At 42.6% G+C, this 23,818-nt stretch overlaps 1 protein-coding gene across 6 annotated transcripts in view; it reads right to left on the minus strand.

Annotated features, from left to right (window-relative positions):
* ELN (elastin) overlaps positions 1-23,818 on the minus strand; it is a 105,256-nt gene that overhangs the window by 21,813 nt on the left and 59,625 nt on the right. For 5 of the 6 annotated variants that reach the window (XM_088455262.1, XM_088455238.1, XM_088455247.1 and 2 more), the window contains 15 exons: positions 21,359-21,406; positions 19,382-19,438; positions 18,729-18,785; positions 14,660-14,743; positions 14,526-14,573; positions 11,572-11,670; positions 11,028-11,066; positions 10,696-10,728; positions 9,733-9,759; positions 4,272-4,307; positions 3,292-3,327; positions 2,892-2,921; positions 1,694-1,726; positions 1,441-1,470; positions 1,099-1,131 (listed from right to left, as the gene is read on the minus strand). In XM_088455262.1, coding sequence (XP_088311388.1) covers positions 1,099-1,131; positions 1,441-1,470; positions 1,694-1,726; positions 2,892-2,921; positions 3,292-3,327; positions 4,272-4,307; positions 9,733-9,759; positions 10,696-10,728; positions 11,028-11,066; positions 11,572-11,670; positions 14,526-14,573; positions 14,660-14,743; positions 18,729-18,785; positions 19,382-19,438; positions 21,359-21,406 — 690 coding nt within the window. The remainder of the gene's footprint in view (positions 1-1,098; positions 1,132-1,440; positions 1,471-1,693; positions 1,727-2,891; positions 2,922-3,291; positions 3,328-4,271; positions 4,308-9,732; positions 9,760-10,695; positions 10,729-11,027; positions 11,067-11,571; positions 11,671-14,525; positions 14,574-14,659; positions 14,744-18,728; positions 18,786-19,381; positions 19,439-21,358; positions 21,407-23,818) is intronic. The other variant, XM_088455254.1, reaches the window with a different exon arrangement.

The raw sequence follows: 23,818 nt of genomic DNA on the forward strand, positions 1-23,818 counted from the left end.
CTGATTAGATTACATTAAATAATAAAAAAGACAAAAATCCTAAGAAGTTCTATAATTCCATTTTTGACTCTAGTATATTATTGTCCCCAGTGTTTATTTTCTATGATAAAAGGTGCCGATACTAAAAAAAAAAAAAAAAAAAATTACCATCGCGCATCTAAAGTTACAAGTTGATACAAGATTTATAGTAGCTTCCATGCTCTGGACAAATCTTTGCTTATTTTAATAACTTCTGAAATAATTTAATTGATTTATTCCAGCTTCCAGAATTAGTTGTAAGAATTAAAAACTATACCAAAAGAAAAGGTGATGATACTGTGTAATATTGATTGTTACAGAATTTCAGATATGATCCCAGTGTTATGTTATTAACAGAAATATCGTCATTGTGACAGTATGATATTAATTTTGATCACCTTTCCAGGAGATACCAGAGGGGAAGTGGCTTGTGCAGGAGCGTGATGACATGACTCACATCTTCGCACTGTAGGTGGCAAGCTATGATTGAGTGAAATGCGTCGTCATGCAGACTTGGAAGCATGTGCTGAAGTGAATCGCGTCATTATGGCCTCACCCACTTTGCAAGACAGAGAGATGATGGGAGGTCTAATTTCCCGGGAGACCTAGAGGACTCCCTAAATGTAGTATCCTCCCGGACACTTTGGGAGGGTAAGCAAATATGCATAAATGAGGGCAAATAGCATCAGGCATGGATTTGTGGAAAGACTACATAATTCAGGACCTTGGTCAGTAAAATCGGTGGGGCGGCAGGCTTATCCCTTCTTTTGTTAATTTGCCGGAGCAAGGGAAATCATGTATTGGCGCATACATGTAGACCCATATAATGATTATATGTTTAATTAGTTGTAGAATTAACTTATTTCACACGGATGGCATTGGGCACAACAAAATCTCCTTAGGGAGAAAATGTTTCTACATGTTGTATTATGCGAAATTGAAATAAATGGAACTGGGACTTGGGCACCGTTATGCACTGCGTATGACTACAGTCTTTATCTATCATTGCTTTCCACTGGAGTATCAATGTCATTGTACAATGAAGAAAGCAGAGTACAGTACAGAAAAAGCCTTACACACCTGCACCGGGCACACCCCCTGGGACACCGCCAACTGCAGATCAAAGACAAACGCGTCACAGTATTGTCTATGTAACATTAGAACTAGTCTAATGCAATGAGACTACAATGTGGATTTCAGCATACAACTTACAGAAGTATACCATGCTGCACAAAGATAACTAGACATTATCCATCCATTATTACAAAGCTAAAAACATGACAACTAAGGCCCACAAGGAAGACAACAATATATATATATATATATATATATATATATATATATACTGTATTCAAGATAATTGTATGTGTTTTATTTTCATTTTTTACAAAAAGGTTTAAAGATACAGAGAGTGTTACTGACCTCCTCCTGGTACCCCACCAACTCCGGCTCCTACACAAAGTGATAGAGAAGATAATCAGATGCTATACCTGTGGTAGACACCTATTGCTCCAGATAGACATACTGAGAAGGGAACCCTGGCTATCACTAAATTACAGATGTTGTTTATTGCTAAAGAGCATATTGTCTATGAACCCAGCGAGTGAGCACCTGCTGGACAATCCGGGGTCTCTTGATTCTGCAGCAAACAGTAGTTACATTGCATGGTACTTACCTCCTGTGGGGTAACCACCAGGCCTTAGTCCAGCTGGAGAAATAAAGACACAGGGGAACATAACTACCAAGATAACTCTTCATTGTGAATGGGTACAGTTGTTGGAGAAAATTATATATATATATATATATATATATATATATATATATATATATAGTATATATATATACATATACACAGTGCTGGACTGGGGCGTGAAGGGCCCACCAGGGGAATGCAATGATTGGGGCCCATACTTAGGGGTGTGATCAGCCTGCAAATTGGGTCTGGGCCCCTTAAAATATATAGATATGGTAAATATTGCTTGAGAATGCATAATAATGTACCAGGCTAATAACAGCAATACATTTTAGAAAATTGTAGAAAATACACCAAAGTCCTGTGCAATATAATACAAGTGCACAGTCTGGAACCTGATCCCTAGAGGAGGGGGCGGGCCCTCAGGCAGTGGGGCCCACTGGGGGTTTCCCCTTTACCCCTGTGGACCAGTCCGACCCTGTATATAAATAGGTTCAGGAACTGTGGGTGGAGCTGAGATACCTATGGCTCTGAATTGCCTATAGATGCGTATGTATAGCTCTGATGGGTTTGCCACTGCTAAAATGTGCAAAACGGCCTTGCGTTCAACTCTGAAGCGGCCCCTATAGCACTGTAAGTTTCTTCACCATCCTTTGAAAATACTGGAGAGAAGGGAGATGGAGATAAAGATATCTGTGCACACAAGTCCTTATTCTTTATACTTCTATGATATCTATTTTGCTGCTAACATTGGCACAACCTTTATTTCACTTTTAATGTCCCTAATCCAGCTGTGAAAGACAAGAGTGCAATTTACCAATAGATCCACTAGGTGTCACAAAACCCTCACAACTGATGATCACAGCTACAGTAGCAAACATAAAGCACATGGTAAAGTCACAGCTAGTTATCAATCATAGAACTGAGATGTGGGCAGGACCTTTTAGGCGTGCATGATATCAAGAGTTGTTCATTCCCAAGCTAGGTACACTAATAATCCTATTTGTTGGGATAAGTAGTCACACTCAAGTACTCTATCACATGGAAGAGACACCAGAACAAATAAACATAGACAGTGTGTCAGTAACCATCTGCATTAACAGATACAGAAAAGAATAATTAGAAATGTCAGCTGAATTATTTGGCATTAACACTCAAACCTGCAGAGATCATTACTCACCTCCTGTTTTAGGGGGCTTAGCACCAGCACCTGCAAAAGCCATAAATAAAAGTGCAACTTTGTTATTCTGTATAAAACTGCAGACTGGCCACTGTTATTAAACACAAACAGCAATATACAAAGGATAATATACAGAAAACTGAACTTATATATATATCATTTCCCTCTCCCTTTATAAAAAAGAATCACAAGTGTTTACATACACACACCGTAATAAAGATTTGTCTTACACCTGCCCGATTGAATATTAATCATGCAAGACCACATGTGCTAAAAAACAAACAAACACGTGGCCGGCAAATCACAATATTATAGTTTATATGGAGATGAGACTACTCTATATAATACTGAAAAACCTACAATTCTTGTTTAATTATCTGCAATAATATATGACACATACCTCCAACGGGCAGCCCGCCTGGGCCAACTCCACCAACTGCAGATTTGGAAAGAAAAGGAAATTACTATTTACAGGTTTCCAAGTGGTAAGAAGCAAAACAGCTACATAAACCACCGGAATCGGTATGATCGATTCCCGGCATCAGCAGGCCGACAGAAGCAGAGTTCCCGGCAGCGGAAGCCTGACAGCGGTGAAAATCCCGATCGTCCCTAAGGTAAGTATAAACTAACCTAACCTAACCCCCTAACCCTCCTTAGGGGTGGCTAACCCTAACCTCCCCCCCAAGTGCCTATCCCTAATCCCCCCTCTAAGTGCCTAACCCTAACCCCCCCTTCCCCGCTGCCTAAACCTAAGTCCCCCCTGGGGGTGCCTAACCCTAACTCTCCCTCCCCCTAGCCTAACTTTAACCCTCCCGGGGGGTGCCTAACCCTAAGTCCCCCCCGGGTGCCCTAAACCTAACCCTCTCCCCCGCGCTAGCGGCGCCCGGCATCCCTTTGATCGGGATGCCGGGCGCCTGTCTCCAAGCGTCGGGAAAATGTCAGGCGTCTACATCTAGTCGCCCGGCATTTCACCATCGCCGGGATATGACAGTCGGGAAGCCAGCTGTCGGTATTAAGGCAGCCGGTTTCCCGATTGCATCCCAAACCAAATAACCACTGTGCTACATACTGTATTATGGTTTGTGGTGACAGACTAGTACGGGAAATTCGTAATGATATATTTTGAAAATATACGTAAAGATACATTTCTCATGTTCAGTAATGCTCTACCGGCATGGACCTATTTTTCATTGTAATTTGGACACTGGAGCACTAGATAAGGATAGATAACATTCTATTGTACTTCCATTGGTAGGCTCAGCAATTTGCCAGCTCCCAAATTACAGTTGTTCCCAACAGAAACATTATATTGCTGTATAAAAAAAATAGAAATGAAAAGATACAATGTTCATTAAATATCCAAAAAATGTGTATACAAACCTCCAATTGGTAGTCCGCCTGGGCCAACCCCACCAACTGTTTATCAGAAAAAGTTTTAGTTATTCAAATGTATCATTCTTTGTTTATAATGAATAATCTATTTTTTTTTTAAATAAGAGCCTTAAATAAATATCGTACCAAGGGCCTGATTTAGAGATGTACGCTAGTCACAAAGAAAGTCGCTGTGCCTGTGTGATAATATGCTAATGTTGCAGGAGGCACCTTGTGTAAGTAAACGCTTCCTGATGGCTTCTGTGACCCGCTGCTCCATCTGAGACCACTGCATCGGATCATCTGTATGAACATCGTCATCTGAGTAACCCTCAGGTTATTTAGGATGGTTGAAAATTAAGCGCGCCCAGAAAATAGAGCTGACAACCCCCCTCCTGTGTCTGAAATGCTTCCTGTCACCGCCCCCAAATGCCAGCAGCATGTCAATCATGCTGCTGCACTTGGGGTACTGTGAGCAGGGGAGTACCGTGTTTCCCCGATAATAAGACCTACCCCGAAAATAAGCCCTACCCTTATTTTTGAAAAACGTTCCAAAATAAGCCCTACCCCGAAAATAAGCCCTAAAAAAAAAGTAAAGAATTGTAAAGCAGGACTGAGGCCATGATGGGGATAAAAGCAGGACTGAGGGCATGATGGGGATAAAAGCAGGACTGAGGGCATGATGGGGATAAAAGCAGGACTTGAGGGCATGATGCTGTCAATGTTAATTAAAATAAGCCCTACCCCGAAAATAAGCCCTATGGATTTTTTTTGACCCAAATAAAAAATAAGACAGTGTCTTATTATCGGGGAAACACGGTAGTGAGGGTGGTTCCAGTGGAGCATGAACTCTGGCAGCCAAAATAGACAGAGGGTTCCAGAATTCATGGGGTGCTGCACAGTATGATGGCCGCTTGTTAGTTTTATCTCGTGTTTGTTTGCTCTATATCCTAAATAAGTTATGGATCTGAGATCTGTTTCTATATTAAATGCTCCCTCAAGCTGCTCAGATTGTCTCCCCTCCAGCCCTGCCTCCTCTGTGATCATCTTCTGTCATCTCCCCTTTCCTGTCAGATTGATTACATTCACTTCTCACCTCTTTAATTCCCTCCCCTCTCTACCCTGTGATCGGATGTTTGCCCCTCCCCTCTCCTCTCTTTTTGGCTTCTGTCACCACCTCTCTCCTGTCCTTTTCCTATTGGCTTCTATCACCACCCCTCTCTGATTGACTCTTTGCCCCTCCTCTCTCCTTTCTTATTGGCTTCTGTGACCACCCCTCTCTGCTCCTATTCTTATTGGCTTCTGTCACCTCCCCTCTCTGATTGGCTCTTTGCCCATCCCCTCTCCTGTCTTATTGGCTTCTGTCACCTCCCCTCTCTGATCAACTCTTTGCTCCTCCCCTCTCCTTTCTTATTGGCTTCTGTCACCACCCCTCTCTGATCAACTATTTGCACCTCCCCTCTCCTTTCTTATTGGCTTCTGTCACCACCCCTCTCTGATCAACTATTTGCCCCTCCCCTCTCCTTTCTTATTGGCTTCTGTCACCACCCCTCTCTGCTCCTTTTCTTATTGGCTTCTGTCACCTCCCCTCTCTGATCGCCACTTTCCTCTCTGATCCCCTCCCTCCTTTTCTCCTCATTCATTCATTCATTCATTCATTCATTCATTGTGCTTCAATGGATTTAAAAGTGACACATCTGAGGTACAATCCTAAACTTAAATTTTAAGGTATGAATTTAAAAAAAGTCACTGCTTTGCTATTTATAGTAATGAGGGTAATACTGCCACTGTTTGCTGTTTTTCTCTTCACTTCAGTATTCCCCCGCAGGCTGGCCATACAGTACACCACTGGCACAGTTCAGTACAGGTAAAGGGGGGGTGCTATGACATGCACTTTCTCTGGGTGCCATGGTTCCCGCTACTCCTCTGACTGCGAGTAACATTGCAGCCCCAGATCTGCCCATGTGCAGATAAACATTGGGTTTATTTACAAATCTGAATTAAGCCCAAGACATTATGGGCGGAATTCAATTGATTACGCGGTCCGGATCTCCCGTCTAAAGTGACAGGAGATCGCGGGCCGCTATTCAATTGCTGCCATTCTTCGCGCTGATCGCGCCCATAGAGGTCAGGTTTACCCGCATAAAGCAGCTAAACCCGACCAAAGTGCTGGGCGCGATCGTGAAAAGTGATGTTTGGGTGCCCAAACATGTCACTTTTCGCACATTTCAGCTCTCATCCTCCAGGGGCTGCGAGCTGAAATGTAGCGCTTGGCAGCTGATCGCGCCCGACAGGAGCAAGAATACAATAGCTCCGTCGGGCGCGATAGGGGCTGGAATGAATTGAATTCCGCCCTATGAATAATCAGAATGCTAAGGAGGCTGTATTATAGCATTATAACCAGGGGCGTATCTATAATGGGTGCAGGGTGTGCGGGGCAAATGGGCCCCGCACCGCACACCCTGCACCCATAGTATTACTTACGTCTCTGGAGTCCCACGGGAGCGGGCGCTGTAAAAACGACTGGAAAATGGCCACCGTGGCCATGTTCCCATCATTTGCGCATGCGCAGTACAGGGAAAATGGCCACCGCGCCCATTTTCCCGGTGATCTGCGGATATTCTATAGACTCTGGGCACACTCTAATGCCCAGAGTCTATAACTCCGGCGCTGACCGCGCACAGCTCAATGCTCTGCCGGCCGCCTATCAGAGAGGAGGGGGCCCGTGTCGAAACTGCATATGGGCCTCCTCCTCTCTAGAAACGTCCCTGGTTATAACGGTGGTCCAGTCCGACACTTTTAGATTTACTAACAACAAGCAAGTTACCAATCATCAGCGGCTTTAAAACAGCAATAGGAATAAATGCTAAACAATCCTGAATTAGCATTTATTTCTATCACCGTTTTAAATCCATTGATCAAAGCTGGTGAATGGTGGCTTTGACAACTCGCTCCTTAGTGAATCTTCCTGCCAAGTATACATTCTCTTATCTGGAACCTCATTAAAAAACTATTTCTAAAAACTAGAAAGGAGAAAAACAAAACGTAAATGAGCATAGAAGGAGTTTAGTCACAGAGGGGTACAGTGCATCCGGAAAGTATTCACAAAGCTTCACTTTTTCCACATTTTGTTATGTTACAGCCTTATTCCAAAATGGAATAAATTCATTTTTGTCCTCAATATTCTACACACAGTACCCCATAATGACAACCATGTAAAAAGTTTTTTTGAGATTTTTGCAAATGTAATAAAAAAAAAACCCACTAAGAAATCACATGTACATAAGTATTCACAACCTTTGCTCAATACTTTGTTGATGCACCTTTGGCAGCAATTACAACCTCAAGTTTGAATATGATGCCACAAGCTTGGCACACCTATCTTTGGGCAGTTTCGCGCATTCCTCCTTGCGGAACATCTCAAGCTCCATCAGGTTGGATGGGATGCGTCAGTGTACAGCCATTTTCAGATCTCTCCAGAGATGTTCAGTCGGATTCAAGTCTGGGCTCTGGCTGGGCCACTCAAGGACATTCACAGAGTTGTCCTGAAGCCACGCCTTTGATGTCTTGTCTGTGTGCTTAGGGTCGTTGTCCTGCTGAAAGATGAACCGTCGCCCCAGTCTGAGGTCAAGAGCGCTCTGGAGCAGGTTTTCATCCAGGATGTTTCTGTACATTGCTCGGACGACATATCATCAACATCGGGCAGTGTGTACTCGCTATGTCGCTGACGATGCGTGCTCCCGCACGTTGACAAGGACATTTCCCGACGGGCCTTCATGCAGTTCCAACGGGCGATATAGTCAGCGGGGTCCATGCTGCCGAATGCAGCATGGCAACTGCTGTCATTCCATTGGTGCCGGCATTGGAAAGTGTGTACGCACTTGCTGATGCCCGCACCCCCGCCGGAACCCACCGCTTGCAATATCGGCTGGGTACACATTATTAAGTGTGTACCCAGCATAAGTGTTGATGGCTGAAGTTACATTTTTGTCTTCTAAAAGGTCAGGGCCAGGATAACAATGGGGCTGATGGGACTACAGCCCCAGGTCTCCACATAAAAATAAACCCGTCATCATGACAGCATGATGATGAGCAGATGCTCGGCTGGCCACACAGTCGGCCATAAATCATAGTAAGCATTAAAAAGTATTAAAGTTTCTCTTTTCCTCAAAATTATGTAGGGAGACAATAGGGCTCATAGTGTAGGGCATGCACACGCCCATATGGCACTGACCACACCCACTCAGCACTGGTCACAGCTTTGTCGCTTCTTACAATAGGCCATACTTGCCAACATTTTAATTCCTCTTTCTCAGAGAAGCCCGGAGAGGTGATGTAGCTTACTATTAGGGGGAGGGGTGGGCTCTTTACGTCATTAGGCCCCACATTAAGCTACGTGCAAGTCTGTGAGGAGGGGGCATGTCTAAAATGACACAGTCGCATAATTTTAGCCCAGCCCCTCCCTACGAACTTGCAATTCCCAGTAACTATCTCCCCATCCCGCCCACTATCTCCCCATCACGCCCACACAGTCGCATCATTTTAGCCCCTTACCCTCCCTACATACTCGCAATTCCCAGTAACTATCTCCCCATCCCGCTCACTTCACTGGGAAGTTGACGGGGTGTGAGAGATCTGGTCACTCTTCCGGAGTGTGGGGGACTACCCGAAAAATTGTGAGGCTCCTGCAACTTCCGGTAGAGTAGGTAAGTATGCAATAGGCCCTTGAACATTTTCAGCCCCCTGTGGCTCCTAATCCGGCCCTTTATAAATTATTATAATAAACAGTTATTGCTCACAAGACTGTAGCTAATGCAGCTAAAGATGTCTTATGTCAGGATAAAGGTCAAATTTAATAGGACTAATAATAGTTGTTTTCTTTACTTTACAGTTGAACAGACACATTACTGTACTGCAGCTATTGCTTCATGTCATTCCAGATAAGAACACTGGAACGAGAAGTTGCCAGTTATCTCTCAGATGTTCCTTACGCTACAGAAATATGTGCCTGCATAGTTTTGAGATAACGAAAAAAGATCATTAGTACCCTGACAATTATATGGGTCAGCCCAGTTTCAATCCCAGTATCATTAGACATGACCTCAGTCTTGGAATGCTTAGTGCGGAAAAGTACATTAAATAATCATATCTCATATTAAATATATGGCGCTTCCTTTGCCTAGACAGCGTGGCCCTTCAATGAAAATGCAAGTAAATAAACTTCAATAATTTGCTTTTACTCTGCGTCTTAGTACCCAATGGGCAGGACATTGATGTAAGAGATGCAAAGAAAATGATATTCACAGCAGTAAAACATCCTTTAATGTTTATTTGTGTATTTTTACTCAGGAAGAACGCAAGTCTCTTTAACACTTGTAACTTGTAACACGTGTAACTTTTAGTGAATTAAACTACTTACTGCAAACTTTTTCTTAAAATGATCTGAATATAAGGGGATGAGAAAACTTACCTCCACCTGGATATCCACCGGCTCCAACTGTATGAGAAGAGAATAAGTTACTATTAAATGCTGCAAACTATAACATTCACAATACCCGTACCTCCCACCGTCCCCATTTGAGGGGACTGTCCCTGTCTCCTGAGATCGAAGTGCTCATCCCAACTTGCAAGAGTTTGGGAGGTATTTAACCTGCTGCATGCAGTGGAGGCTGGATCCTCCAGTGCTCGTTGCAACAAAATGGCATGAGAGTCAACCTAGAACTTCTACAGCATCACCCACTGGAGGCATGATCTCGCCCAATGGGGATAGACACACCGACTATGATGTAGCCACACCCCAGAATACCACAGTCATGCCCCCGTGTCCCGATTTAGTATTTACTAAAGTTGAATGGAATGATTAATACCAAATGCAATAAAATGGATAGTTAAGTAGGAGTCATACTGTATCATGAAAGAATGATAAATAATTATTTGAAAATAAATGACTATTTCATAAATAAAATTTTTTGTGTCATCACAAAATTCAGCTTTCCGGTTTACTCCCCAATTCATAAACTACAATCCACGTCAGTAACTCTAGAAACTTTATTACAGCCAATGCAACACAAATACTAATAAAGCAGAGATGAGTGAAATTGAGGTGAAATTTCCCACAATCTTAGAGGTCAGCTTTTGTGATCCATTCCGTAGAAAGCCAAATTTAGCACTGTATTTTAAATCATTTTTCTTTTATAACACATTTTAACCCTTCACTGTTTGTTTATTATACATGTACTTCACTTTTTTCTTTTCACTCTTTATATGCAGCTATGGCTGCTCTTAACTATCTCTTTTGCACTGCACTTTTCCAAATCGGCGAAAACATTTAACGTTTAGTGTCCAAATAAAGAAAGCGGTGAAAATTCCATGGAAGCATTTTGAACATTTTGCTAATATCTACTTTAAGGTGACAGCATGTAAGTGTACACACCTCCTGTAGGGAGACCGCCAACTCCATATCCACCTGTAATGACAAGAGTACAGACAAATAATGAAATGTTCTGCAAGAAGTCCACAGATGGAGAGCCGTGGTGGCTGCCTACTCACTAGCTAGTGTTCCCATCAGCATAACTACCGGATAGTAATGGTAGCAGCTGCTATGAGTCCAGAAGCTCAGGGGGCCCTCTTGGGCCACTAGTTGTTACTGTGGTAACACGGCGAGCTCGGACAATACACCTAGTAGTAGGTTGTACTATTGGCGTAGATCATTAGTGCTCCTCTTGTAGTAATCTAGTATTATTATTTATTATGATTATAGCTCACCTCCATTTTTAGGTGGTTTAGCACCCAAGCCGCCAACACCTGGACAACAAAAGAAATAATGATTAGACCTGCTGGTTTAAACTAAATGATTTACTGCTTTATTACACACTGACAACCTCAAATAAAACTTTGTTTTATAAAAAATATTAGTGATAATAATTTTGAATGATGTGCATATCATGGTTTTTTTTTTATGTTGGAGAATAATACCATATTTTGCTTCTTGCTGAAATACATTTTAGATTTAATGTTAATTAGTACACTACTGATATTCATACAAAATTAACACCATGGTGTAATCTCAATATTTTTTTTTTAAAGGATAGGCAGCATGTGGTGCCAATTTGCAAAGTAAATATAAATATAAAAAAAAAATGTAAAAAATAAATAAAAATAAATACAATAAATAAATAAAAGGATGATCTATTTGATCTATATCCGGTTTATAATTAAATACAAATAACCTTAATGTGTGACAGTATAAAGTGCTTTCTGTCTAAACAAATTCACAAAATAATAATGCAAATGTTTTCCGGTTTCTTACCAGCTCCGGGAACGCCACCAACTCCAGGTATACCTCCTACACCAGCCCCCGGTAAACCGCCTACTCCAGGCAAACCTCCTACACCGGCTCCAGGTACACCTTATGAATTAAAGAGTGAGTTTACTTTTTATTTCACTATTACAAAAAGAGGACAAAGATACTTTCAGCATATATCAAGAATAAGATTATTGTTTTTCTTCTATGGCCTTATATGTTACAAAGCGTCCTGGAAAGTGGAACTGGTTTGCACAAGTGAGTGCATTTCTTGTCACAAGTCCGTCTCGTATAGTCCAAAGTTTGCATCTCTACCAATGTTCTAAAAATTACAGTTGTTCTCAACCTCAACCCTCAAGACAGGTCATGTATTGAGGATTTATGTCAGTGGAAGCAGGTAGGATAATTACTGACCCAGCAAATTAGATTAACTCACCTGTGCATGATTAGAAAAATCCACAAAACATGACCTGTTGGTGGTACTTGGGGACTGGAGATGAGAACCCATGTTCTAACCAATGTCAATCTCACTGTCATAACTGAGTTTGTTATTATTATTATCCTTTATTTATATGGTGCCACAAGGGTTCCACAGCGCCTTATAGAGTACATAAACAAATATGCGAACATGAAAACAGCGACTTACAGTACAAAACAATGCAGGACTAGGACATGGTTTATAAACATTACTACATTAGTGATCATAACACTCAAATAAGCAGCAGGGCATCAGCAACCTAGTGTTAGGTGCCCTTGTGGGGAGTTAGGAGCAGGGGCGCTGAGAGGGGCGGGGAGCAGGTACAAATTACCTGGGCCCGGGCTTCCTACAGGGGCCCGGTGAGGGCCCGGGTCCGGCACTGCTCCCCCTCCCTCTTAAGTCACAGAAGCCCAGCACACGCTGCTGTGTGTTGGGCTGCACTTGGAGACAGCTCGTGGCTGCTAAATCAGCAGTCGGAGCAGTCTCCTATGCCTATGATTGCACCCCCCACTGGCTGTGCGCCAGGCTGAGGGGCACACAGCGCCCCCCCCTCCCCAGCGCCGCTTAGCAGCGCTGAAAACATTTTTTCATTTTTTTTCTAAGGGTGCATGGCCACGCCTCCCACGATTAGGCCACGCCTCCTGTCACCTGGGCCCGGCCCGGCTCTCGTCGGCCCTGGTTAGGAGTAGACGATAGTATGATTAAGGGAAGGAGAAGCACATGAGGGAAGAGGGCCCTGCTTGTGAAAGCTTACATTCTAAAGGGTAGGGGCAATACAGATGGGGTAGACATTAAGGAAGGAGCATGGAGCTGGATGGTCTGGTTTGTTTGTATCTTCATGTGTTTGTCATTTTTTGTATCATAAGACCAAGAGCTTCCTGGTTGTAGAAAGTTAGCACTGGCAATGGGACAGGAGCCATACACGTAATACAACTGATATGATGTAAGATACCAACAAGGTATAATTTCTGATGAATAAATCTGAAGTTCTATGAGTTTATCTTTATTATTTAATTATTATCCTTTATTTAAATGGTGCCACATGGGGTCTGCAGCGCCTAACAAAGGACATATACAGAAACAGTGCAGGTAACAAAAAACATTGCGGAATATGGGATACAAGATACTGTTTCTAAACATTGCTGGCTATGCAGGCGAAATACCCTCAAAAGCAGCGTTGGATGGACCCAAAGGTTCGATGCCGCTGATGGCAATGGGGAAGAGACAATAGTATAATTGAAAGAAGGAGAAGCACATGTGTTTACTGCACGTGAGGGCTTTCTGTAGGGGAGGGAAAGACATATGGGGGGGGTTGGTACTTTAGGGGAAAGACAGTGAACGAGAAGGAAAGAGCGATGGGTTAGGATGAGACTTGTAAGGCAATAATAAAGTGGGTTTTGAGAGCCCATTTGAAGCTTAGAAGAGAGGTAGAGAGTCTGATAGTAGGAGGGAGGAAAATCCAGGGGTAGGGCGCAGCATGGACAAAGTAATTGAAGCAAGAGTGGGAGGAGTTGAGAGAAGAGGCATAGGCAGAGTGATGTTGGTGGGCTGGAGTGTTATGGGAGATGAGGTCGGAGAAACCAAAGGGAAAAGATTGGGTGATCAGGTAAAAGCATACTGAAAAAACAATGCACAAATATAGAAAAGAAAACAATGGGCCTGATTCAGACCCACTCGCGAGCGGCTGTACGCTCGCAAGTGGGTCGATGGTCTGCACTGAGCATGCGCACGACGGAGGGAGCTCCGTCGTGCACATGCGCCAGACACGACGAGCGAAGGACTTTCCTTCGCTCGTTGTGTCCGATCAAAGGGGGCGTGCTGTCAACCTCAACCGCAGGCTCCGGCTCGCAATTTCGATGGTCGCGATGGTCACGACCATCGCGGCCATCAAAATGCACGCTCGTATAGGCTGTGGGTGGTGACCCACAGCTATACGAGCGTCCAGGAGGACGCTCCATGAAAAAGGAGCCCGGCCCTCATGCAGAGCGTGCGCTCTGCTCAGAGCGTACGGCTCTGAATGAGGGCCAATGTTTCTGCACCACGTTTGCGATTAATAATATATATATATATATATATATATATAATATATAGAGCAAGTATTTCATTTTTATAAGAACTTATTTTTGATGAGAGTAAAGAATTAATAAATTAAATGTCTTATGTGCTGGAAGACAGGTGGCCAGAATATATAGAATTGGGCTAGTAATAATGCCCTTTCCTGTTAAAACTTTAGGGCAAGATACATAAATGATATATTCTTTTCTTTGTTAAACGAGGACTTTTGAACAAAACATCTCTGTTATATGGGACTACACATAGGAACACCCGACATTTGTGTCCCCAGTAGGGAGATGGCTAGGAGATTGTCACCCGGTGTGTGATGAGACAATTGTTTGGTCGGTTAATACTGTGATAGGAATGATAAGTCAGAAGGCTTCATGATTGGGCAATACCTATGGAGGTTATGTTTATATAGACTCACCGTATTTTGGAGGCTTGCCTCCAGGTTGACCACCCTGTTGAGGTATACCTAATAAAACAATTGCGATTCATAAGATTAACTAAGAAACATAAAGATTTCACACAGTCTCTGACATGAATTCCACTCAAACTTACCTGCTCCTGGCAGGCCAGGAACTGCTCCACCTCCAGGGATCAACCCGGGCACAGCACCAGGAATGCCCCCAGCACCTCCGGCTACTGTATCAAAGCAAAAAACTCTTCATTTCAATCAATTCTGTCTTTTTATCCTTTATACTACTACTGCAGAATAAGCTGGCACTATATAAATAAATGCTAATAAACAAAATAAATACGTTCAGGATGAAGGCACAACTTGTTTCTCATTATGACGGCATCTGTTTTGTTCTAGTTATTAGGTCCTAAATGCTGCCAATGATCCAATACTATGTTACAATGGCATCTTGTTTATTGTTTCAATAAACAAATGAGCTGTAGTTTAGTGTGATATAATAGTGAGGGTGATGTATGCCCAAGTGGTGACTATGAAACATTAGGTGACAGTATAGACAAAAATGTTACTGCTAAACTATTACTTTAGGAGGATGTAATTTATGCCAAGTGTAGGGAAGTTATGTTCTCCATGACATTCTTATTTTATTCCACAAGGGGGCCCCAGAACAGTAACTTATTAGTGTTAAATAGTTAAGTCCTCTAATAGTGTTATTTGCCATTGCTATCCTGCTGTAGTTCATCTTACACTATGGGCCTTATTCAATTAGCAGCGATAATTTTGCAGCCGCCGGCAGATTGTATTTTTCGCCGACTTCGCGTGTTTTGGACGCAAAAACTTTTCTTGCTCGGCTCCGCTTTTCGCCCTATTCAATTCCAAAGGACGCGAAAACGGGAACAGGTGAAAAGTGCTGTCAGATTTGGGGAAATCAGCCTGACACCCCCCAAAAGGTGCACTAACATTGGGGATCAATCTAGATGCCCCCGAATAGCCCTGCTGAAGGTATTTGGGGTACTTAAATGGTCTCCATAGCTGCTAATTAGCGTGCTTGCACAAGTGGTGAAGAATAACATTTAGCAATTTTTTGGGGAGAAAATAACTAGTCCCAGCAAATTTGGGGTACATGAAAATGGGCGCAAGCATGGTTAAAAATCGCAAAAGTTAAGTTTTAAAAAACGTAAAAAACGCATCTTCAGCAAGCACCTGCAATCAAAAAAACACCTCCCCCATATTTGCAGACCCCCCAAAAGCTTATTTAGCTAGTTTTTAAGTTTGTACCCAGACTTTTTTTTTCGCCCTCTTTTTCAAAATAATTTTTTGGGGTGTTCATTTTTTTTTTAGGATTTTTTTGACACAGTTATGCTTTGGGGGGCTGTCCCAAGGGTGCTGAGTGGTTTTCCGATGTTTGCACCCCAAAACCGCAATTGTGCACTTTTTTTTCACCACCTATTCCTAGGCGAATCTTTTTCGTCTATTACATTGCATTGCGTTTCCGCGTCTGCGAAAAGTGTTTGGAATTAAATACGGCGATACTTTTCCACCTGGCGATATGATGTCACTGGTGAAACTGTTTTGCTGAAAACGGCTTTTCGCTTAGAATTGAATACGGCCCTTTATTGTGTCCTATCCATTAGAGCCCAAATAATCTAAAAGTGAGTATAGCTTAAATATGGACATTATGTTTATTCATGACTATAATTTACTGACATAAATAAACTAGTTTGTCAAAATTAAAGTGACAACATGCTTCATAGAGCCTGATTCAGAGGTGGAGGGAATTAAAAATCGGACGCAATGTTTTTAATCCTACGCATGCGTTTGAGACGCACTGCGCATGATTCCCGATGGTTACTGCTGGGGTCAGGGCCGAAACTAGGATTTTTGTCACCAGGGGCAAGACAGTAATGTGGCGCCCCCCATGTAATTCCCCCTGCAGTAGTGCCCATATTGTAATGCCCCCATAGTAATGCCCATATGTTAATACCCCCATAGTAATGTAGTAATGCCCCTGTAGTGCCCACCATACAGTAATGCCCCTGTAGTGCCCATGCTCCCATATTAATGCCCCTGTAGTGCCCATGCTTTCATAGTAATGCCCCTGTAGTGCCCATGCTCTCATAGTAATGCCCCTGTATTGCCCATGCCCCCATAGTAATATCCCTGTAGTGCCCTTACAGTAATGCCCCTGTAGTGCTCATGCCCCCACAGTAATGCCCCTGTGGTAATGCCCCTGTAGTGCCCATGCCCCAATAGTAATGCCCCTGTAGTGCTCATGCCCCATTATTAATGCCCCTTATTGCCTATGCCCCCATAGTAATGCCCCTGTGGTAATGCCCCTGCCCCCATAATAATGCCCCTGTAGTGCAGCTTATTAAAAAAAAAAAAATACTTACCTTGAACCCCGCTCCTGCATCCAGCGTCGCGTCCGGTCCGCCGGCTGCTCCTTGGAACTATGGGGGAGATGTCATGACGTCTCCCCCATAGTGCCCGTGGGGAGAGCCGGAAGCTGGAGTATTACCAGCGGACGTCCGGCTTGGAGCCTCTCTGCAGCGCCGGGCTGGAGGTCACTGGCACCAGGTACAGCGGCTCACCCGGTGCACGTGCACCTCCAGCCCCCCCCTAGTTGGGGCCCTGCTGGGGTACATAGTTCAGAACTGCCACGAGACCCATGCAAGCAGATGGGCGTCCGTGGGCGGTGACTAGGGGGAAGGGAGTGGCTGTCGGCGACGGGTGTGTCGGTTCCAGGGATTGTGAAGAAAGACATAGTTCCACTGGCCTCTGTGGACATCTTGGACATTTTGAGCAACCATAGGGCTGCGCTAATCTCCGATGGCAGATCAATGGTGCAACAATTTGCGCACAGCGGCGGATTAGAGCCGCAACCAGGGGGTATCTCAGTAGGAAGCCCATAACAGCGACTTTTTGCAGATAGGGAGATTACAGCTGCACTGCTAATATAAATCCATTGTATAATCATAAACATATCTTTGCCCTTGTGCTGGTCATATAAACTTCAATTGTATGTTCTCAAACCATTGGGGGTGCTACAGTACCTCAATGTAACTAGTAAGCGATATGGTACAAAATAAGAACAAAGAAATATATTTATTTACAGTACAGTGCACTGATGATTAATATCAACCACTTATAATGACAATGTGAAATTCTAGATACTTCACATCCAGTCAGTGTTCTAGTGGAATTCAATAGAATTAATTTCCCTTAATATGATATGTTCCCCTCAGCAGTATATCAATCTATTATAGGGAAATAAGCAATATGGTTTCAAATTAGTTGATAGCCTTCACAATAATTTATCTATATATTGGCCACCATTTATAATACATATTCATTTAGGTTTACTCTGCATACTCCGGAAGGTTATGTTGTGGTTATTCTTAAAACACCACCCACAGCTCATATGAGCGTACAGGATGATGGTCGCGATGGTCTTGACCATCGCCACCATCACCAGTGCGACCAGAAGCCTGTGGTCGGGGTTTTCGACCACAAGCCCTGGAGTGATTTTGGCTCTATCAGAGCCAAAATCACTCCCACTGACATCACTAGTGATGTCAGTGGTGCCGGCTTCTGACGGTAGGCGCCCCCGGCACGCCCACCAAAGGGGGCGTGCTGTCAATCACCATCGACAGCACGCCCCCTTTGATCAGACACAACGAGCGATGGAAAGTCCTTTGCTCGTCGCGTCTGGCGCATGCGCACGACGGAGCTCCCTCCCTCGTGCGCATGCGCAGTGCACACCATCGACCCACTTGCGAGCGGACAGCCGCTTGCGAGTGGGTCTGAATCAGGCCCCTTGTTACTTATCTGTAGGAAAAGCTGCAGTGTAACAGTGAATGTGGGTTTGCTTGCTATATATAAAGAATAAATCTATATCCAATCACTATTATACACTATTATACATGAAAGCTACTATATACCCCACACCACAGTCTATAGATCCTCATCTGATATATCAATATATCACTTTAAGGGAACTTAAGTCCATTGAGCCCATATTAAACACTGACTGGGTGTGAAGCAGATGGGATGAAGCAATGAACGACCCTCATGAACACACAATCGGACGAACACACTGCACAATCCATACAATATATATCGCCCTGATCGAAGCGATATATATCGTATCGTATATCGTGTAGTGTGTACCCAGCTGTATTAGAGGTCTGTGATGAACTGAGGGTTACTCACCACCATATCTTCCTGCTTTAGCTGCGGCTTTGCCTGCGGCTCCCTGAGAGCCGACCCCTAGGTACAGAGGAAGGAATATAGTAATTAGGCCTGGTAGGGGTCCATGTCATTAACAACAGCACTTGCTTCTTTATTATGTCACTCTGTAGATTACCACTATGAGCCTGCCATGAAGGGATAAAGCCAAACATGGGAAATTCATTCACATTTGAAGAACTAATTATGTGACCAGCATTTCTCATAGCCAAGGATGGACAAAACAAATACTGGCAGTTAGAATCTGTCGGCATAGACTGTAGGGAGCTTGTCTATATTGACTTTTATCTCTCAGGCTCTTCTTCTCTCCCCTTATAATTGTGATGTATAAATGCCTAAATTAGCTGCTGTACAATATTCAAAACATATGTATTCCGCTCACTTTCTTTGCACGCACAAAGTGAAGAAAAAAAAAAAACGCTAGCGAGTCTGCTAAAATGATATATAGCTTGGAATTATCTTGGGACTACATATTACTAGAGGCTAAATAAAAACAGAAGGCCGTCAAGAAATATGCTGCACTATGTTCGAGCCAGAGGGCTTTGGTTTCATTCCGGAATGGTGAATCCATGAACTGAATATACTTTTCCTATGCTGTGACATAACGGTGTACGTACCTGTCCCTGTTGGGTATCCGGCTTTGCCACCAGCTCCTGCGCCACCAGCGCCATAACCTGTAATACAGGGACAACGCTTTGTTAATGAGGACGCTCAATAAAAACGTGACTTACTAGAAGAAGTCGAGTTAGCTGGCACTCTTTACTAGTGCAGACACATAGATTGGGGTACATAAAACAAGAATTGAGAAGCTTTATTAACACTCTGTTTGTGCTCCATCTGTCAGTATATTTTAATAATCAGGCCCTACTCACTAATTTTACATTATTTAATTTGAAACTGTTTTCTATTACTGAGTGAGTCACAGGAAACACATTACCCACAATTTTGACTTGAGAACTAACAGGAACATTTATGAAGGGCAGGAAGGCCTACTGGCCACCTTTAAGGCCCTCAATACTATTGCCCCTGTTAATAATTTCACTTTTATCTTCTGTGTGTGCATTAGATTTTCAACTATACCTTGTCATCATCTCCCATTTCTGACCACTATACCTCACACATGTTCTCCATTTTCTCTTGAGGGTAAGAACTGTGTTTTTGCAGGTGATAGGGCATTTTGCTTTGCTTTCCTGACCATAACTAAGGGTAACCCCCCCCACCTATAGTTTATTTGCATAGGACAGCCCATCTAGCAAGGCTTGCGGGGGCACAGGTACCATGAAACTATTTTGTTCTGTTTGATAACAGATGAAAATCATTAGAACAAAAAAGTTTTATTTTTGCACAGGGTATTTTTACAATGTTTAATGAGTTTTTTTAAATATTTTTTTTATATTTTTAAAGAATTTTTGCAATGTATTTCTTTATTTTTTTATTAGTAGAACTCAAATCCAAAATCTAAGTACCAAATCGGTACCATTGCGCAAATTCAAGCTTGTTCATGCCTGAGCATATCCCCAAAGACTTGTCCAGTTAACTCTTTCCACCATCTTCTGCTGCCCCTACAATATTTTCATAAATGAGGTGATATGTTATTATGCAGATAAACAATCATTCTTAGGCCCAGATTAAATGGTGTCTCAACCAATCAGCTCCTAACTGTCATGTGTTTAAAAAATGTAGGAGTCGATTGGTTGGAGCACTATATAAGATTAGTAATGAGTGATTACAAGAATATCACTCATTGATAAATTCAGGCCTCAGTGCTGTATTTGACAAATAATCTAATATGCTTTTGACAGAAGCCAACTAGGTAACTGGATCTAATTTACACCTTATTCATTAAGTTGGGGCTTCTCAATTGTCCAAAACATGTACTCCCGCCTTTCTTCTCACTTTGGCTGTTTCCTATAAGACTGCAAGAAGAGCGAGGAGAACCTTCATTGTAACTGTCTTAGTTTATGTTTCTGTACTGCAGTCAAGGTACTGTATATCAGTGTAAGAGGCTGCTTGCCACGTTATAAATGAAAGATAATAACAATAGCTGTGACTTGGACAAATTATACACAGTCATTTACAAAACATATGCAATCTCTTATGTACTAATGAACACTGTCAATACTCTTCAGTACAGACAGAGCCAAGGTACTCTCGGTCAGACCTCTCAGCTGGCTGATAGGAGAATGATGCAGATTACAAGACTATTAATGTCAGCCACACTCATTACATGTCACAGTGAGTTACAAATTATTTTCACATTGGCCAGACACACTGTAGACTTTTTTTTCGTTTTTACATATTTTGAACGTTGCTGCATATACTTGTATAGAAACTGACTTTAAGAAAAAAACACTGCATGCCAGGAAACATACAGAAATAATAAGCCCAGAACATGTTTATTTATTCCTGCTCTCCTACAGGGTTCAGCCTGAGCCTGCACAATGTTTCATTAACTAGAAAGCAGAACAGCATCCCTCAATAAGATGACATAAGAGTGCATATTCCAAATGTCTATTTGGCTATTTATTCCAGAAAGGGTGAGCCTGGAAATGGTGAATGGTCAGGGAGGTGAATGAATTATTCAGGACACTTACCTCCATATCCTCCAGGTACTCCTGATGTGTATGGGAGCCCATATCCTCCTGGCAATACAAAAGGTTTAGTGTTCAGAAGAAAGGAGTAATCTACAGATGAATCTTCTACAATTAGACGTGTAATCTGTGCTGTCTGTGGGGCAGATGTACTAAGCTCTGGACAGTAATAAATTGGAAAGTGATAAACTACTAACCAATGAGCTCCTAACTGTTATTTTTCAAACACAGCCTGTAACTTGACAGTTAGGAGCTGAGTGGCTGGTAGTTTATCACTTTCCAATTTATCACTTTCCAGAGCTTAGTACATCTCCCCCACTGAGGACGTAGACATAATACCAGCTGTTAGATGTCAGCCATGAATAAGTGAGTGCAACAGGAGACAATACTACATTACCTTCTCTATTAGTAATTGTATCTACTACTGATACATATACTGTACATGTGAAAATGTGTATATTTGGAAGCAAATTATTTATAATATGAATCTTCTCCCCACCCCATGGACAAATGATCATAATCAGTAATACAATATCATTCACTGTCTTTACCCGACAATAACCTTTTAACAAAATACGTTTCAAACATATTAAAGGAAGGATCTAATATAAGACATCACACTTGGTAGTACTTACACATAATAAACTATTTTTACTTATACTTTAAAATCTGGTGATGTTGGATGTTCTTACTACTTATTCGGGTTCTTCAGGCCAGAGCGCTGAGAATTATTAGGGGTATGCATAAGGTAAGTTACACAGAGTGTTACTGCACTGTACTAATACTCAGGAGAGTTACAAAAGTGGTCTAAGTTTAATAAACTGAGCAAGAATAACCACATAAAAAACATATTAAAAAAATATATATTTTTTTCCCCCAGTCTACTTTGGTTTACTTGTTAGACTTTTGCTGTACTGTTAGATGAGCCAACTTTGCATGACCTAACTACAGACTACAGTGTACTCTGAGATCTTGGCGACTTTTCTTATAGGCTTTTGGACTCTTCATGTAAAGACCACAAATCACGGGTCCTTGACACATAGGCTCTCTCATCTTATAGTTCAACGTTCTAGCAATATTATCAATGTCATTTTGTTTTATTACCTTAATGGATATACCACAACTATACTTCAAATAAAGGATAATAGTGCTAATACAAAATATGCACAATATGGAGAATTGGTGTACAGGGGGGAAATTCCAATCTGTAACTGATTGTAATCCTGAGGCAAATGAATACCAAAATGGTGGCTGTCGTATTTAAAGTAAACCAAATGCAAGTAAGCCAAACAAATTAGCAGATATCTCAGAGGCACAAACAGCCTGTTTATTACTATACTATAGGGGTGTGCAAATCTATGTTAGGGAAAGCAGCATTTGATTGTGGTTGAGCTGCAGTCCCCCCTCTTCAACATGCTCTCCTCCTGGTGAGTGGCATCCTGGCCAAATGGTAGTTACAGTCCGGTCCTCAGCTACAAGATGGACCCAGCGACTGTTTTGATGTTGCACACAGAGGCATCACCGGTCTGGTGACACCCGGTGTGCACTTGATAAGGCCAAAAGGAGGTGTGGCCTAACTGAAGGGGCATGGCCAATTGAGAAATCCTGATTGCATCACCCTGGGGGTGTGCCCACCATCCCCGAAGATGCTGGGCTGCCCCCGGAGACTGGTGCCTGCACTGTCGGCTCCTCTTCTATGACAGGAGCCGGGTGCTGCAGGAGAATGTCACACTGCAGCACCCGGCTCCTGTCACTGAGGGGGAGCCGGCATGGGTGCGTCCCGCACCCCCATAGTGATGCCACAGGTTGTACACATGTCATTTTGGGTGATATGTACATAGTTGTGTATTCAATGTGTATTGCAATCAGACATAACATTATTTTGATATATTATATTGCACAGTGGGCTATTATAATTTATGTGGGCTATTTGTATTATTATTTGCCATCTAAGCTGTTCCTAGAATAGGAACAGGGGAAATCATGATCTGTGTGAGAGAAACATATTCCCAAATCCCAGCCCTCCATTTTGAAATAAACACAAATGCCGCTCTCTGTTTGGTAAGATTGGGAGACATAAGAATGTCACTAGAAACATATTTCACTGGTTTGATATTTTGTGCATAATTTGGCAGAATACATGATGTGTTCTCCTGTTATCTGTCTGCGCGTGGGAACAAACTACTATTGCTGGAATCCCAGCAGGAATGCTCAGGGGTCCTGCTGCTGCTGCTGGATAGTTTCTGTCCTGTTCACACCTGACTGGCTTCCTCGCATAACTGTCAGATCGCTCTGTATTATGTTCATCTTCACCAGCACATCATACAGAAATCTCAGATATTTTCTTTGCAGACAGACAGATTCAATGAGTTAAAAAACAACTTTCTGTAGAATACTTATGATAAGATGACCTCAGGGTTAAGAATAAAGAAGTCAAGGCAAACAGAAAAACTGAAATGATGG

The sequence above is a fragment of the Taudactylus pleione genome, unplaced genomic scaffold (genome assembly GCF_031769625.1).
Source record: "Taudactylus pleione unplaced genomic scaffold, aTauple2 ptg000040l, whole genome shotgun sequence".
Lineage (NCBI taxonomy): Eukaryota > Metazoa > Chordata > Amphibia > Anura > Myobatrachidae > Taudactylus > Taudactylus pleione.